Below are 14,834 nucleotides of genomic sequence, written 5' to 3' on the forward strand. Positions count from 1 at the left end.
ATGGGTTTGCACAAAATAATTCTTAAAGTTCTTTTCAACTCTAAAATCCCAGGGTCTTATGATTTATGATTATATTTTAGTCATTTAAGTCTTGCTGATTAGGCTCTTACATTGGTTGATCAACCATAACTTGATATTAGTGGAGATTCTGTTTGGAAATACCCACCATTATTACATGGAAAATTTAGGTCCCTGAAATATGTTGATGTTACCTTAATAAAATGATACTTCTGCCCCCAAACTATTACTTGTATATAATCCAGTGACAATAGTGACTGCAATGTTTTCCAAATAAGTTTTGATATTTAAACCATCAGTGCAATCTTTTATTTTTTAAAAAAGCAGCAAAATAAAATCCCAACGTGATATATTGCATGTAGCCAAGTTGTTTTCACTTTCCATTTATTTTCCTTTTAAGGTACTACATATGTGAACTCAGTATTAGTTATTCTACCAAAATTCTGAAATCATGAAGAAAGTTATACATTTTTTAAAAAGTTGTTGGCTTGAAGGCCAGGGATATGGTGACTTAGACTGAGGGGCACATGAAAGGTCTGAGCTACTGTTATGTCACCATTTACTTGGTCAACCACATGAGCTTCTGGATGTGGCTGATTTTGACAGTGAATTCACAGTTATTCTTCACATTTGTTCAGTGCTGGTCATTGTGAGCACCCACCACAATAACCCATTTTCAGCTTATGCCTGAGTTGTGACTGAAACTGAAACCCTGTTCTAAACAGCATTTTTTCATGAGCACCAGTGGATAACGGTTTAGTGAAAGCAGAAAAGGTTTCTGAATCCAGACTGCTAATGTAGTCATATTTAATACCACACCACACCACACATTCAAATATTTTCAACCCTCATTTAAGGACATATTTTCCTCCTATATGCATAAGAAAGGGAGAAATATGCTTATTTGGCAGTGAATGTGACCTAGGAAGGAAAGTCATCCCTTAAAACATAATACATTTATTATCACTAACAGAAGCCAGAGGTAGAACAATATCATAATTATGTTCTAGACTCCCTGCCTTTGCACATTAGCTCAGCTGGGGCCAATTAGGTTAGCACCCTTTTTTCTATGACTGAGACTAGTTAGCATCTTCTCAGAACCTTAGACATTAGCGTGAGATAATAAATTACTCATTCGAGCCAATTTGCTTTTCCACTAGGGTGTGAGGATGTGAAGAGACCCCCAACTCAGAATCAACAGTTTCAGATATAAGTTGCCATCCCACAACAGTAATGAGATGAACCCTTCAGAGGCTTGGTATTATTTCTAGAAACTAATGAGTAAAATACTGGTTGCTTACATGCAAATCCTGACTCTGCTCTATATTCTGTGCCTCAATATCCTCATCCCCAAAATGAGGACAACTGTGCCTGTCTTTCAGGTTTGTTTTAAAAATTAAACTAGTTAATACTTGTAAAACTGTTATTATTTTAACTTAGAATATTAAAATGGCTTCAATTTTCCCAGTGCTTTTCCAGCAAGATGTAACTAAAAGTATCAGGTTTGAGTTTCTATTAATAATTCACTGTTGAGGGGCGCCTGGGTGGCTCAGTCGTTAAGCGTCTGCCTTCAGCTCAGGTCATGATTCCGGAGTCCTGGGATCAAGTCCCGCATCGGGCTCCCTGCTCTGCGGGGAGCCTGCTTCTCCCTCTCCCACTCCCCCTGCCTGTGTTCCCTCTCTCGCTGTGTCTCTCTCTGTCAAATAAATAAATAAAGTCTTTAAAAAAAAAAATTAACTGTTGACCTTGAACAAGTTACTTCACCTCTCTTGGCCTCATTTTTCTCACCCAGGGTCTTAAACAATGCTTCAAAGGTAATACCCGCTCTAAGATGGTCTCGGTGGATGTTGTGGAATAAACAAACTTCAATATGAGGAGGCTGGGGCAAATAGATCACCAGGACACCCTCTAGTTTTAACACTTCCTGTGATCCATTATCTCCCAATAGGGGCTGTGAGCAACATGAAGTGCAATTGTCCATCTATATTGGGAACCACTACTGCAGAACACAGACCATTTGCTGAAACGAATTTTGAAGGCATTACACAAAATATTACGTCCTTTATTGTGGTAATTAATCTAGCAACATATGTGCCAATATTGGACTGAACAAAGTCCTGGGTAGAAGAATAAATAAATAGCATTTGTTTTGTACGGAGCGGCTGGCCGTGCCCGGGTTCCCAGCGGGCGGAGAGCGCCCCGAGGGCACGGGCGGCCCGAGGCCCGGGCGCCCTCAGGGGAGCAGCAGGGAGCCCAGCAGCAGCTCGCCCTGGCCCAGCAGGCGGCCCCGCTCCCGGCCGCGGCCCCGCTTCTCCGCCGTGACGCGCACGGCCAGGCGGCGCACCTGGTCCTCCGACAGCCCGTCCAGGCACACGTCCTGGTCGAAGGCGGCCTTGCGGCTCGGCCGCACCACGGCGCTGCGCTGCGGCCGCGTCTTGCCCGGCGGCCGCAGGACGAAGCTGACGCGGCAGCCGACGGCGCGGGGCTCGGCGGCTCCCGCGGCCAGGCCCTGGGCGCCCAGCAGCCGGACGCGGAGCCGCCCGCTGGCCCGACTGTACTGGGCGGCCAGGCGCAGGGCGCCCCCGGCGCCGCCCAGGGCCACGGTGCCCTCGGCCTCCAGGCACTCGGGCCCCGGGTCGGAGCCAGGCGGCGGCGGCGGCGGCGGCGGCGGGGACGCGGAGGGGGCCCGGGCCGGGGGCCGCGAGCCGGCGCCGCGCTGCTCGTCCTCGTCCTCGTCCCCGCTGGACGCGCCGCGGGCGCGCGCCAGGCCGCGGCTCCTCCGGGCCCGCAGCGCGCGGCTCAGCAGTCCTTCGGGGGCGCGCAGGAGGCGGCGGGCGCCGGGCGGCGGGGCGGGCGCGTCCGAGGTCGGGCGGGCGCCGGCGGGGAGCGCGGGGGCGGGGGCGGGGGCTGCGCCCGGGGGCAGGAGCGGGGCGGCCCCGGGGCCCCCGAGGAAGAGCGACTCCTTGCGGCGAGTGTGCGGGCTCTCGAGCAGCGCGCAGAAGCCGTAGGCGGTGCGCGCGCGCGGCAGGTGCGGCAGCGAGAGCGCGGCCTGCGAGCGCGGGTCCCAGTCCGTGTGCCCCGCGGCGTTGTCTATTTCTGCCGCTTGGATCCAGGAAACCCGGAGTGCAGCCAGGGCCGTGCAGGGCGCGAGTCGCGGGGGGATGCAGAACTCAGGGATGCGGTCCGGGGTGAGCACGTTTTCCCACGCGGCGGGCATGAGGGCCGGGGCTCGGCGGCCCCGACCCTGAAGAATCCCGTTCCTGCCCCTCAGGAGGCGCTCGGGACCCAAGCGGAGCCTCTCCAGGCACCACATAAGGCGGCGGGTGCCGGATGCGAGCGACCCTCTGCTGGTGCTGCGGGCTTGCACTTTGCAAGGGTACACCAGTCGTCAGAGGGAGCTCTGCAAGGCGCAGCAATTCCCGTGTCTTTTCTTCTACTTGAGGGGTGCTTTGTCCTTCCTCCCCTGGGACAGTGCAAGCTGCCCTTCACGCTGCTATTGCAAGCTATGCTTCAGTGATTGAAGAACAATCGTTCTTCTCTTGTCTCTAGTGGTCCTGTACAGTCGGGGCTTGTTGATTTAATCTCGATCCTCCGCTGGTTTAAGGCGGAGATTCTCACAATGTTGGCCTTTAACTTTGGTCGTGCCGTCCTCAATGCCAAGAGGCGCTTTGCTTGGGCAATCGTTTCCCGAATCCTTGGATTATTGCACTCTAGTCCTCGGCGAGAATTAAAATAATAATTATCCCCTCTAGGACTCACGGCTTGCCCCCAGGGGAGTTAAACAAGGATGTGGGTCCCTCCTAGCGTACCTGGGGTCCAGTGTCAGATGGGTGCCCGCCTGAGGCACGGTGCCAGGGAGGCGCGCAGCTTCTGGGAAGTTCAAAGCGCGCGCGGCGGGATTCAGCACCGCTGTTCCGGGACGGTCGACCTGAGCCTTTATACCTGGGGCCCCCACAGCTGGCCAATGGGCGGGCGCGAGAGGCGCTGCTTGGTAACCTGAAGCCAGGCCTTCCGCTCTGCCACGTGGCTAGGTCGACTGCGCAAATTCGAAACGTCCAGTTCCTTCTCTCCCTGCAGAAACCCTAAACAAGTTTCTATTTTCTCACGTGCGAAAAAGGGTTAAATCTCAACTATATCGAGAGTCATTGGGGGGATCGCCGCACGTATAAGTGTGAATCCACGGAAGCACTCTAAGCCCACACTAAAAGAAGATTAAAAGTCGGGTTTGTATTATTCTTACTTAAGACCGTCCCTGTCCCCTAAAAGCCAGCCTTTGAAGTTTCTTACCTGCTTTCTGGTGTTCAGTCCTGATTTCAAATGTATTTTCTTTGTTGATTATAAGTTACTCGGTGCAGGAACCTTATGGAGTGCTGAAAATATTCCATATCTTGATCTGGGTGGGGTTACAGAGGTGTTTCCATTTTTAACATATGGAAACACCTCTGTAACCCCACCCAGATCAAGATACGGAATTTTTAGCATACACTTAAAATTACGTATAGGATTGTATCTCATACCTTAATTAAAAGAAATCAAAACCCACTTCTTAAGCCATGTGTGCTGATTTTTGATTGGGAAAATACACTCCTGCATACAACTGTGCTGTTGGAACCATCCTTTGAAGGCACCCGGACAACCTCTGGCCTTTCTAGGCTGTACCCACCTGGAAGACCGTTTTTCTTCCTTTTGAAAACTGACCCATGTTCATTCTGTAAGAGAACTGGTTCCAGCTAGCTCAGGTTAAAAGAGATCTGAGACATTTTGTTCAGAATTTGAGTGTATGCTATTTCTGCTTAAAATACTGCCCTGTAAGTTAATTGCTTCTCCAAGTAATGTTTAGTAATTAAACAAAATAATGTTCAGTGAATCATTTATCCAAAGGTGGTTTTAGGATGGGGCATGTGCATTTTGCTTTCAGGGTATACATACAGAGGCACTGTGCTTGATGATTTACATAATAGTCTCTAGAATTGTCACATAAACCTGCAAATTATGATTATTCCTAGTAACTTACCATGTTCACAGTGATGGGAAATGGAGGAAATAATACACATTAGTGGTCATAATTGAGTTGCTTTGGGAATTAAAAGAATCTAATAATGTAAAATACTTAGCATTGTGCCTGGAACATGGTAAGTGCTAAATACACAGAAGTAGTGATTATTATTAATGATAATAAAAATAGAAGAGATGCTGTTGAGTGCTGTGGTTAAGAAAACTGGGTCTGAAATCAGATCTGGTGTTTTTTTTTTAATTTATTTATTTGAGAGAGAGAGAGAGACAGAAATAATGACAGAATATGAGTGGGAGGAGAGGGAGAAGCAGGCTCCCTGCTCAGGAGGGAGCCTGATGCAGGGCTCAATCCCAGGACCCTAGGATCATGACCTGAGCCGAAGGCAGACGCTTAACCAACTAAGCCACCCAGGTGACCCTCAGATCTGGTTTTGATTGTAGAATGGCTCCTTACTATGTGACATGAGCAAGTTACTAAACCTTTCTAAGCCAATGTATCAGATGTACAATAGTAGTTGGGACCTTTGAGAGGTAATTAAATTAATGATGGTATAAAAGAGACCCAGGAGAGCTCCCTCACCCCTTCTGATAATAATAGTATGTACCTATAGGGTTGTCATAAGTATATAATAAGATAAGGCATATAAAGAGTTTAGCATACACAGCCTAACATACACAATGTCTGATATTTGTTGTTATTATAGAAGAGAACAAATGCTCTTTAGTTCATTTATTCATTCAAAGCAATATTTACTGACTGCTTCCTGGGTTTCAGCCACCATGTTAGGCATGTGGATCCAGGCTGTGCAAGATCACATCAGCTATATTCATCCATCAGAGGAGCAATGATGAGGATGCACTATTTGAATTCTGTCTAGCAGAGGCAGGAGTGAGAAGAAACTATTGAACAGGATTTATATACACTTAGTCTTGGTAGGGAGGCAGGGTTGACAGGTCCGTGGGCTTGCCATGCCCTTGACTAGCTATTTCTTTGTCTTTATATCATCTCCATGCCTGGCCAAAATTCTTGGGGCAGTGCTAAATCTATGGGAGAATGATGGCTGAATTATATACTTGAGGGTGGTGTGCATGTGTTTTGACTCACCTTTTGTCAGGAGACAGAGGCTGTTAGCTCTGCAAGTGAGAGCCTAGAGAGCCCTTGGTTAAAATGGTGAGGCTCACAATCTGAGAAGTTGTTAAGCAAAGCTATGTTGTGGTGGGAGAAAGGAAGAAAGCACCAGAGCATGAGAAATGATTTATGGGTGAAGAAATAACAGACTTTGGAGTAAATCTGTCCTAGGTTGAATCTGTTTATGCAAATTTTTAGCTATGGGACTGTGGGCAAGTTAATTAACCTCTTTGAGTCTAAGTTATAAAATGAGGGTAATAATATCTATCACACAAGACTATTGTGTTAAAAATACATGAAATGTCTGGCACACAGTAAGTGCTGGTGAACTATTAGCTGTTATTATTATACAGGTTTGCTTAGTCAGGGATTAGCTGATTCACACATGAAGTCCTCTAAAAACATTTTTCTTTGTGGCCAAGCAAGGCAGATTTGCTTTGTTTTTATTAACAATTCACCTTCTTCAGTGACACTTTAGAAGCATTTCCTGTGTAAGGTTTCTTGAAAACAGCAGCCCTGTCTTTGAATGGCTGGTCCCCTGTGGCCACATTAAGCCTTATGTTTTCCTTACCTTAGAAGCATGAGCCATGGAGTACTTAGGACGATGGTGTAACTGGGTCAAGCCCTGTGCCTGGAACACATAGATCTACTCAGAAGAAGGCTGTGGCCCTTTAGGGCTCACCGCTGGAACCATGGGAACATCCAGTAATGGAGCTCTAAAAAAATTTGGTGAAATAAGCATGAATAGATCACATACCATCCAGGCCAGAGGTGTTCTTGCAGTAGGAGGAAACTGAACAATATAAAGTAGACTTAAAAAAAATAATCACTTGGAGGTTGGGTGTCACAGAAAGCAAGAAAAAGAGAGTTTATAACCAAGTAAAAAACATCAGTGTTCTGGATTATCCATCTTTCTCATTCAAGGAAGTGGAGTGTGGAGCAATGGAAAAAACACAGGCCAGGGAGTCAGGACATTGAGTTTTAGCTCTGACAGTCACTAACTTGTTGTGGAACATTAGCAAGTCCCTTAATTCTCTTTCATGCTCACTGTTTCCACCTGTCAAATGAGGGGGGTTGGATTAGCCAGATTTGTTTTCCTCTGGCTCTCAAATTCTACAATCCGATTCAGTGCTTTTGGCCAGCTAATCTTCCTAACTTTTCTGACGTCCATGGTGTTATGCTTATTCTCTAGCTTTCTCCTCCATTTCTTTCTTTTCCCCCCAAATGCCTTTTGCTTTTCTTAACAAAATGTAAGAAAATAGCGTGTGGATGTGAGGTAGTGCAAAGTTATAATTTCTTATTTTTCAGTTTTTAAGCAAGCGTTGTTAATTTTTTTTTTTTTTTTTTTTTGAGAGAGAGCAAGCAAGCACACACCTGCGAGTTGTGGGGAGGGACAGAGAGAGAGGGGGAGAGAAAGAGAGAAACTTCGACTTCTCCACAGCACAGAGCCCGATATGAGGCTCAATCTCACCACCCTGAGATCATGACCTGAGCTGAAATCAAGAGTTGAACACTTAACTGACTGAGCCACTCAGGTGCCCCAGAAGTTGTTGATTTTTAACAAGTGTTCCTAATTTTGACTTCTGTTTTTAAAACAGAAATTATATTTTGCTTACCTGTTTTTATTGCTCAATCCCACATTGCAATTTACTTTTGCAATTGCCTTTGTTGTCGCGTTATTCTTAAGCCAGATTGAATGTAAGAACTGTAATTACTACAATGTTCACTTTCCTATCCAAATTCCTTTGGGTATAGTGCTATACATCAGTGTTAATGGTGTTTCTTTACATTAGTTTGTTTTGGATTAGGACTGTAAATATCTGATTTCTTCAAGAAGTATGCAGGATTTGGAGCATTACTTTATGCACCTTATCAAACCCTCAAAACACACTTAAAAAGGAAAATATTAAAATTTATAAGCTTTTTCTACTATGTGGTAATAGCATTATTTATACTGCCAATATTAAGCTGAATTTTCCACCCTGAGATTTTTTTTTTTAAATTTTATTCATTTATTTGAGACAGAGAGAATGAGAAACAGAGAGCCTGAGAGGGAGGAGGGTCAGAGGGAGAAGCAGACTCCCCGCCGAGCAGGGAGCCCGATGCGGGACTCGATCCCAGGACTCCAGGATCATGACCTGAGCCGAAGGCAGTCGCCTAACCAACTGAGCCACCCAGGCGCCCCCACCCTGAGATTTTCTATTCTTTGATTAACCTTCCAAAGTAAGATCTCTGAGAATTACTACTAGCTTAGCAGTGATTTAATAACTACAATTATTGAAAGAGAAAAGGATGGCAATGTTCAGGGAGCTAAAGGAAATTAATGCCTGCTGAGTAATTTTGGGTAAATTGCTTAATATTCCTGACTTATTTTTCTGTAAAATGGGGCAGTACTACTACCTGCATGACTTATCTCACAGATTTTTTGTGAGGATTACATGAAAATGCATACCTTGGCATAATAATGGTATGATAGCTCATGAGTTATAACTGAATATTAATAAAATGGAATAATGCATATAAAAAGCACATACATTATTCTTTCAAAAGTGTAAAGTACCACAGAAGTGCAAGGAATTATTATTATACAAGGATTAGTATTGCTCACTTCTCCCAGCAGATTATGCCTTCTGTTTCATTTGCTTGACCGTGCTATTCTGCCTATGGCATATTCCATATGATCTTGCACTGTTCATACATCCTTGCATTGTTTGCTTAACTGTTTTATGGTGCATGCCTATCCCAACCAGATCATTATATATATATATACATACACACATATATATTATTTTCTTTCCCTTCAGTGCATAGTTGGTGTGAGTGTACAAGGAGAGAGGGATTGTTGGAGGAGGATGGGTGGATTAGAAACACCCTGGGGATAGATCTAGGAGGGCGTTCAGAACCCTGGAAAGTTACTGGGTGTTTTTGAACAGGTGACTGACTTGAGTTCGCCTGTGCTTTGGAAACTAGCTCCCATGGCAGCGTGCAGATGGATGGAGAAGGGAAAAACTGGAGACCAGTTAGAAGGTGATTGTGTGCTCCAGGTGAGATGTAAGAAGAATTTAGGAAATGTCAGAAGTGCAATAGACAGGTTTGGCTTTTATTTATTTATTTTTTAAAGATTTTGTTTATTTGACAGAGACACAGCGAGAGAGGGAATACAAGCAGGGGGAGTGGGAGAGGGAGAGGGAGAAGCAGGCTCCCACCAAGCAGGGAGCCTGATGTGGGGCTCGATCCCAGGACGCAGATGGTGAAGGCAAGAAGTGCAAAGTGCCTGCTAGGTATTTTGTCAGGGTGACTGAGCAAGGAAAAACAAATGGTTAAGGATTTATTTCCTGTGTGTAGGAGTGGAGGATAGAGGTGGGTATCGATAGGACTGATTAGTATTGGTTCTTCTTTTATGTCCATTTTACATAACACCACTTGCAGACATTTTGACTTTTTTTTCCTTCTCCAGTGGATTTTGAACTTAAGTGATTTTTTTTTTTGACCCTGTCTTAGTCCATTCAGGCTGCTATAACAAAATGCCATAGACCGTGTTGTTTAAAAACAATGCAAATTTATTCCTCACAGTTCTGAAGAGTGGGAGTCCAATATCAAGGTGCCAGGCAATTCAGAATCTGGTGAGGACCCACTTCCTGGTTCACAGAAGGCTGTCTTCTTGCTGTGTTCTCACATGGCAAAAGCAGTGAGGGAGCTCTCTGGGGTCTTTTTGGGAGGGGTGGAGGGTTCTTTTTTAAGAGGGTACTAATTCCATTCATGAGGACTTTGCTTAATTATCTAATTACCCAAGTACCACCTTAGGGCCCCATTTCCCAATAACACATTGAGGATTAATATTTCAACATATGAATTTTGGGGAGACACAAATATTTGGTTGAGAGCAGTTGTTTAGGAGCAATTCGGTTTTTCAGACATTGTATGTAATGCAGCAAAGCTGTTAATAAATGCTTCTGATTACAAATAATCTTAGCATTTCTTAGGTTTATTTCTGTTCGCTGTATCTCAACAGCTTTCTGAAATATATTTTAGAAAAAAAGTCCAGTTCTCTAAAGAGAATTGGTTAATGGGTGGTTAAATTTTATTAAGGTAGAGAGTTCTTGCACTATAAAAGCCCCGCTTTTCAATGTCTTGCCACACTAGAACAGTTCAACGATAGTATGGAAGAAAGTGATATATAAATAACAGCTAACCCATACTTAAAGAAAATAAAGGAAGTACTACGTTTGTTCTTCATTTCCTTAATGAGGTAAGAAATGCCTCCTAAGTAAAAGTGAATCAAGCACAGGAGAAGGGTAAGAACAAAATGCACATCCCGTTGCCATTTTATCTTTTCATCCTATGATACCGTTCTGTTCCCTCTCACTCTTAAATAATTAAAATTTTCAAGAAGCAAAAAGAAACGGAGATGTTGCCCCTGGCGGGGTTAATGTAGCAGGACAAGAGTGCAGGGTCTCCTTTTTCCCACCTGACCCACGGGTGAAAGGGTAGTTGCCTGCGAAGTGCTGAGGATGGACTTGGGGCCTGGGAAGCTCCAGACCGGTCGGGTCGGGTCCGCTCCGGGCAAGGCGAGGCGCTGGGGAGCAGCTTTTGCCCTGGACGGTGAGCTCTGCGGACCCAACGTCGACAGGAGGCGACGGCAGGCAAACAGAGCGGCCACACAGATGTCGCTGTGCTCAGTAACTCCTGCCCTTCCTTTTCCGTTTGGTGCCTCGGCCGCGGATCCCCGTCGCTCCTCCGCCCGCCCTCGGACGGCGGGGGCCGCAGCTGCAGAGAGAAGGCGAGCTTGCTGCACAGCGGCCGCATCCTGAGATTGGCCGGGGCGGCTGCGGGGGCGGGGTCGGCGGCGGCGGCGCGCCTGCGCACAGCCTGGGTCACGCGCGCGGCGCGGGGGCGGGCCGGCGCCTGCGGGGCTGTCATTCGCGGCGCGGGTCGCCGCCCTCAGCTGCGCCCAGCGGTTTCGGCTCCTCCCTCTCCCGGCGCCTTAGTTCCACCATGGTGCTGGAGTCGGTGGTCGTGGACCTCCTGAACCGCTTCCTGGGGGACTATGTGGAGAACCTGAACAAGTCCCAGCTGAAGCTGGGGATCTGGGGCGGTAAGCGAGAGGGCGCGGCCGGCGGGCTGCCCGCGCTGGCGGAGGGGCGCACGCCACGGGCTCTTCCCGCCCGGCTCCCTCCGCCTCCCGAGACTCCGCCTCCGGGGAGGGGGCCCTCGGCTGAGCCCCCTCCCCGGGCGGCAGGTGCGGGGTGCCGGGAGGCCTGTGCCCGCTTCCGCCGCCACGGGGTCCCGGGTACTCGCCCGGGGTGGGGAGATGCCGCAGGGTCGCGCTCGCGCTGCCCGAATTCCCACCTTTCGCGTCCCGGAGGCGGGCTCCCTGCTCTGTCCCTCCCTGCCCTCCTTGGAGGGTCCTCTCGCTGCCCTCAGTCTGGCCCCGTTGGCTTCACAGCATTTAAAAAAGCTTTCTCCTCCTGCACCGCGTGCGGGGTAGGGGTGTGGGGGTGGTGGTGGCTGCGTGGTCACACACGCCTAATAAAGTGGCACCAAGGAAGAAGAAAAAGGAAATTGGGTTTCGCAGTTACCTCCTCTTGGCATTTTATGGCGAACAGGAACTGGCTTCCTTCTCTCTAGAATTGCAGGATTTTTGAAGGGATCTGTTGGCCCTGGGAGATCATTACTAAAGGCCTGTTTAGTATGGCTTCTTACAATACTTTCACCTTTTGAGAAAACGATTTCTTAATATTTACTTGACCTCAGTAAGAAGATGACTTTCAGTTTTGTTTTGGATGATAGAAAAAAATAATTCAAGCCACGACAGGCATCATCATTAATTAGGTGCATGCCCAAAACACAAACGTTTCTTTCTTTCTTTTTTTTTTTTTAAGATTTTATTTATTTATTTGACAGAGAGAGACACATTGAGAGAGGAGCACAGGCAGAGCGAGGAGCCCGATGCGGGGCTCGATCCCAGGACCCTGGGACCACGACCTGAGCCGAAGGCAGACGCTTAACGACTGAGCCACCCAGGCGCCCCCAAACGTTTCTGTTCTCAACATTGAGTGTGTAGAAGTAGACAGCAAGTAGTATGCATGCACACAGTTCCGAAAGCTTGATTATTTGCACTGATTATGCGTATTAAGCTTTGGGGATCTTGGGGATACCGTTTCACTCTACAAAAGACTTCTGGGAATTCTGTCAGCTTTGGAAAGAAATCCAAAGAACTACTCAAATGGATGGAACTGCTTTTAATTTAGTCAACAGTTATGGACCTGTCCAACAGCGCTGTCCTATAGGGTAGCCACCAGCCACTGCGGCTCAGTTAGGCACTCGAAATGTAGTTAGTGCGAATTGAGACTTGCTGTTGAGTCTAAAATAATGTGGAGTTTGGAAAATAGTGGGAGAAAGAGTGTAGTATCTCAGTCTTCTATGTTGATTATATCTTGAAATAATACTTGATTATATTGGGTTAAGTACAGTATATTATTAAAATTCATTCCCTCGTTTCTTTTTCCTTTTTTAAAAAAACTTGGTTCCTGAAATTTATAATTACATATGTGAACCATATATTTATATTGAGCAATGTTGTTACAGAACTAAGAGTACTGCCCTGGTTGGGGAGGAGCCTTTTTGAATAGGTTGCTGATCATTTGATTGGTTCTGTGTGTTTTGCCCAGCACCACATCCTTTGTTTACATGCCCTCCCCCAACGCTAATATAATGCAAGAGAAAGAGAAGTAAAGGAGGAGACATTTAAGGAATGAAAAATCCAGTACCTTCTGCAGGGGTCAACTCTTTCTTCAGAATACTGTTGAATACAAATTATTCCTTCTAGTCTGTAAACATTATTATTTTTTAAGATTTTTATTTATTTGAGATAGCACAAGCAGGGTGAGGGGCAGAGGGAAAAGCAGGCTGTGCGCTGAGCAAGGAGCCCCATGCGTGGCTAGATCCTGCGAATCCAGGATCCTGACCTGATTCAAAGGCAGACACTTAACGGACTGAGCCATCCAGGCGCCCCTCTAGTCTGTAAACATTGTTTGAAATCTGGAAAAGCACTGGGCTAGGATTTAGAAAACGTGGGTTCTAGGTTGTTGTGTTGGACAAACCACTAACCTTCCTCCTTGTTAGTTTCATCTTGACTTAAACTTTAAAAGAAAAAAAGTCATACCAGATAATATAATATTCCTACACAGTCACTACTCAGAATCACCTACCAAGTTAAAACACTGTGCCCTATTTGCGTCAGATTTTTTTTAAAAGGAAGTTTATGGGTATATTCAAAGATTTCTTCTCTACCAAATCTTACTTTCCTTTTTCTTTAAAATTGGGAGTTGGAATAGGTACCATCTGAAGGTCCTTCCAGTGCCAGTACTCTGTGATTTTAGTTGTACATGTTTTTACTATGAAATTGTGAAGTATGCTGCCTGGGGATTTTGAACTTTTTCACGTCTGAAATTAAAATGCCACAATATTATGTCATTTATTCCTCTCTTTTTTGGTGGACTGTAGGAAAAGAAACTTTATTTTCTTTCATCTCATTTTCTTTTTTTTAGAATGAGGTATGCTGCCGGTGGCAAACATCAATTTTATAATAGGCCTCGGAAAATAAACTCCTTTCTTTCAGGAACTGTATCCATTAGAAGTCTAATCTGGGATTCCCTCAGCTTTATCAGCCTACATCTCTGCTTCTATGAAGTTTTGCCACCTTTTATTTTTGTGGTTGTTATAAAGGAAGGTTCTATAGATATTATTCAGTATATTTTCTTTATGACACTGATTCTCCCATTAAAAAAGAAAGGCAAGATATGTGAACTATTTTTCTTCTCTGAAAATATTCCTGAAGAAATGTATCTTTAACCTTTTGTGGTAAACAAGTGGGTATATTAATGAAATAGCTGATATTTATGACATCCATGATATTGACAGATTTTATAAAGAATTGAAAATTTTATATATTCTTATTTGAAAATTATTTGTTTTAGTAAATAGAGTTTGGCTGTTTCCATTTTTTTTGTTGTTAAATTTTCACATCCTGGGATGCCTGGGTAGTTCAGTTGGTTAAGCGTCTGCCTTGGGCTCAGGTCATGATCCCGGGACGCAACAGGCTCCTTGCTCAGCGGGGAGCCTGCTTCTCTCTGTCTGCCTGCCACTTCCCCTGCTGTGCACTCTCTCTCTCTCTCTCTGACAAATAAATAAAATCTTTAAAAAATTTTTTTTCACATCCTGAGAAAAGAATTCCACCTGTAAAAATGTCACAGGGCTGATCTTACTATTTTTTAGAAACAAATGGAAAACTAAATTGATATTTCCTAACTGGAATATTTGGCTAGGCTAAAGCAGTGATTTTCAACTGAAAATGACTTTGCCCCAAAGGAGTATTTGGCAATGTCAGAGACATTTTTGGTTGTCGCACTGAATAGTAGAGGTGTGCTACTGGGATCTAATGGGTAGGCCCTAGGCATACTGCTACGTTCTGCAATGCACAGACAGCTCCCCACAACAAAGAATTATCCAGCTGAAAATGTTTGTTGAGAAACTCTTTTCTAAGGAGAATATTGAGATTGTCTTCTGCATTTTTAAGAGAACTTCTGGGTGCTGAACACATTATAGTAAGAGGTGAAAAAGGACTTAAAGGATGTATATGCCTCATGAAATTTATAATTTAAGAGAGAAACAT

At 45.4% G+C, this 14,834-nt stretch overlaps 2 protein-coding genes across 2 annotated transcripts in view; one reads left to right on the plus strand and one right to left on the minus strand.

Annotated features, from left to right (window-relative positions):
* Positions 1 to 2,035: 2,035 nt before the first annotated feature.
* Positions 2,036 to 3,890, minus strand: C2CD4A (C2 calcium dependent domain containing 4A). The gene has a single exon (XM_064598516.1). The coding sequence runs from the start codon at positions 3,329 to 3,331 to the stop codon at positions 2,252 to 2,254; it is 1,080 nt and encodes a 359-aa protein (XP_064454586.1). The 5' UTR covers positions 3,332 to 3,890; the 3' UTR covers positions 2,036 to 2,251.
* Positions 3,891 to 11,077: 7,187 nt separating this feature from the next.
* Positions 11,078 to 14,834, plus strand: part of VPS13C (vacuolar protein sorting 13 homolog C) — a 179,419-nt gene continuing 175,662 nt past the window's right edge. Inside the window, exon 1 of the mRNA XM_045899939.3 lies at positions 11,078 to 11,255. Within this exon, the coding sequence (XP_045755895.1) occupies positions 11,156 to 11,255 (100 nt within the window). The 5' untranslated portion in view covers positions 11,078 to 11,155. The remainder of the gene's footprint in view (positions 11,256 to 14,834) is intronic.

The sequence above is a fragment of the Mirounga angustirostris genome, unplaced genomic scaffold (assembly GCF_029215605.1).
Source record: "Mirounga angustirostris isolate CCGP_5_RB_7025 unplaced genomic scaffold, mMirAng1.0.hap1 SCAF_9, whole genome shotgun sequence".
In the NCBI taxonomy this organism is placed as follows: domain Eukaryota; kingdom Metazoa; phylum Chordata; class Mammalia; order Carnivora; family Phocidae; genus Mirounga; species Mirounga angustirostris.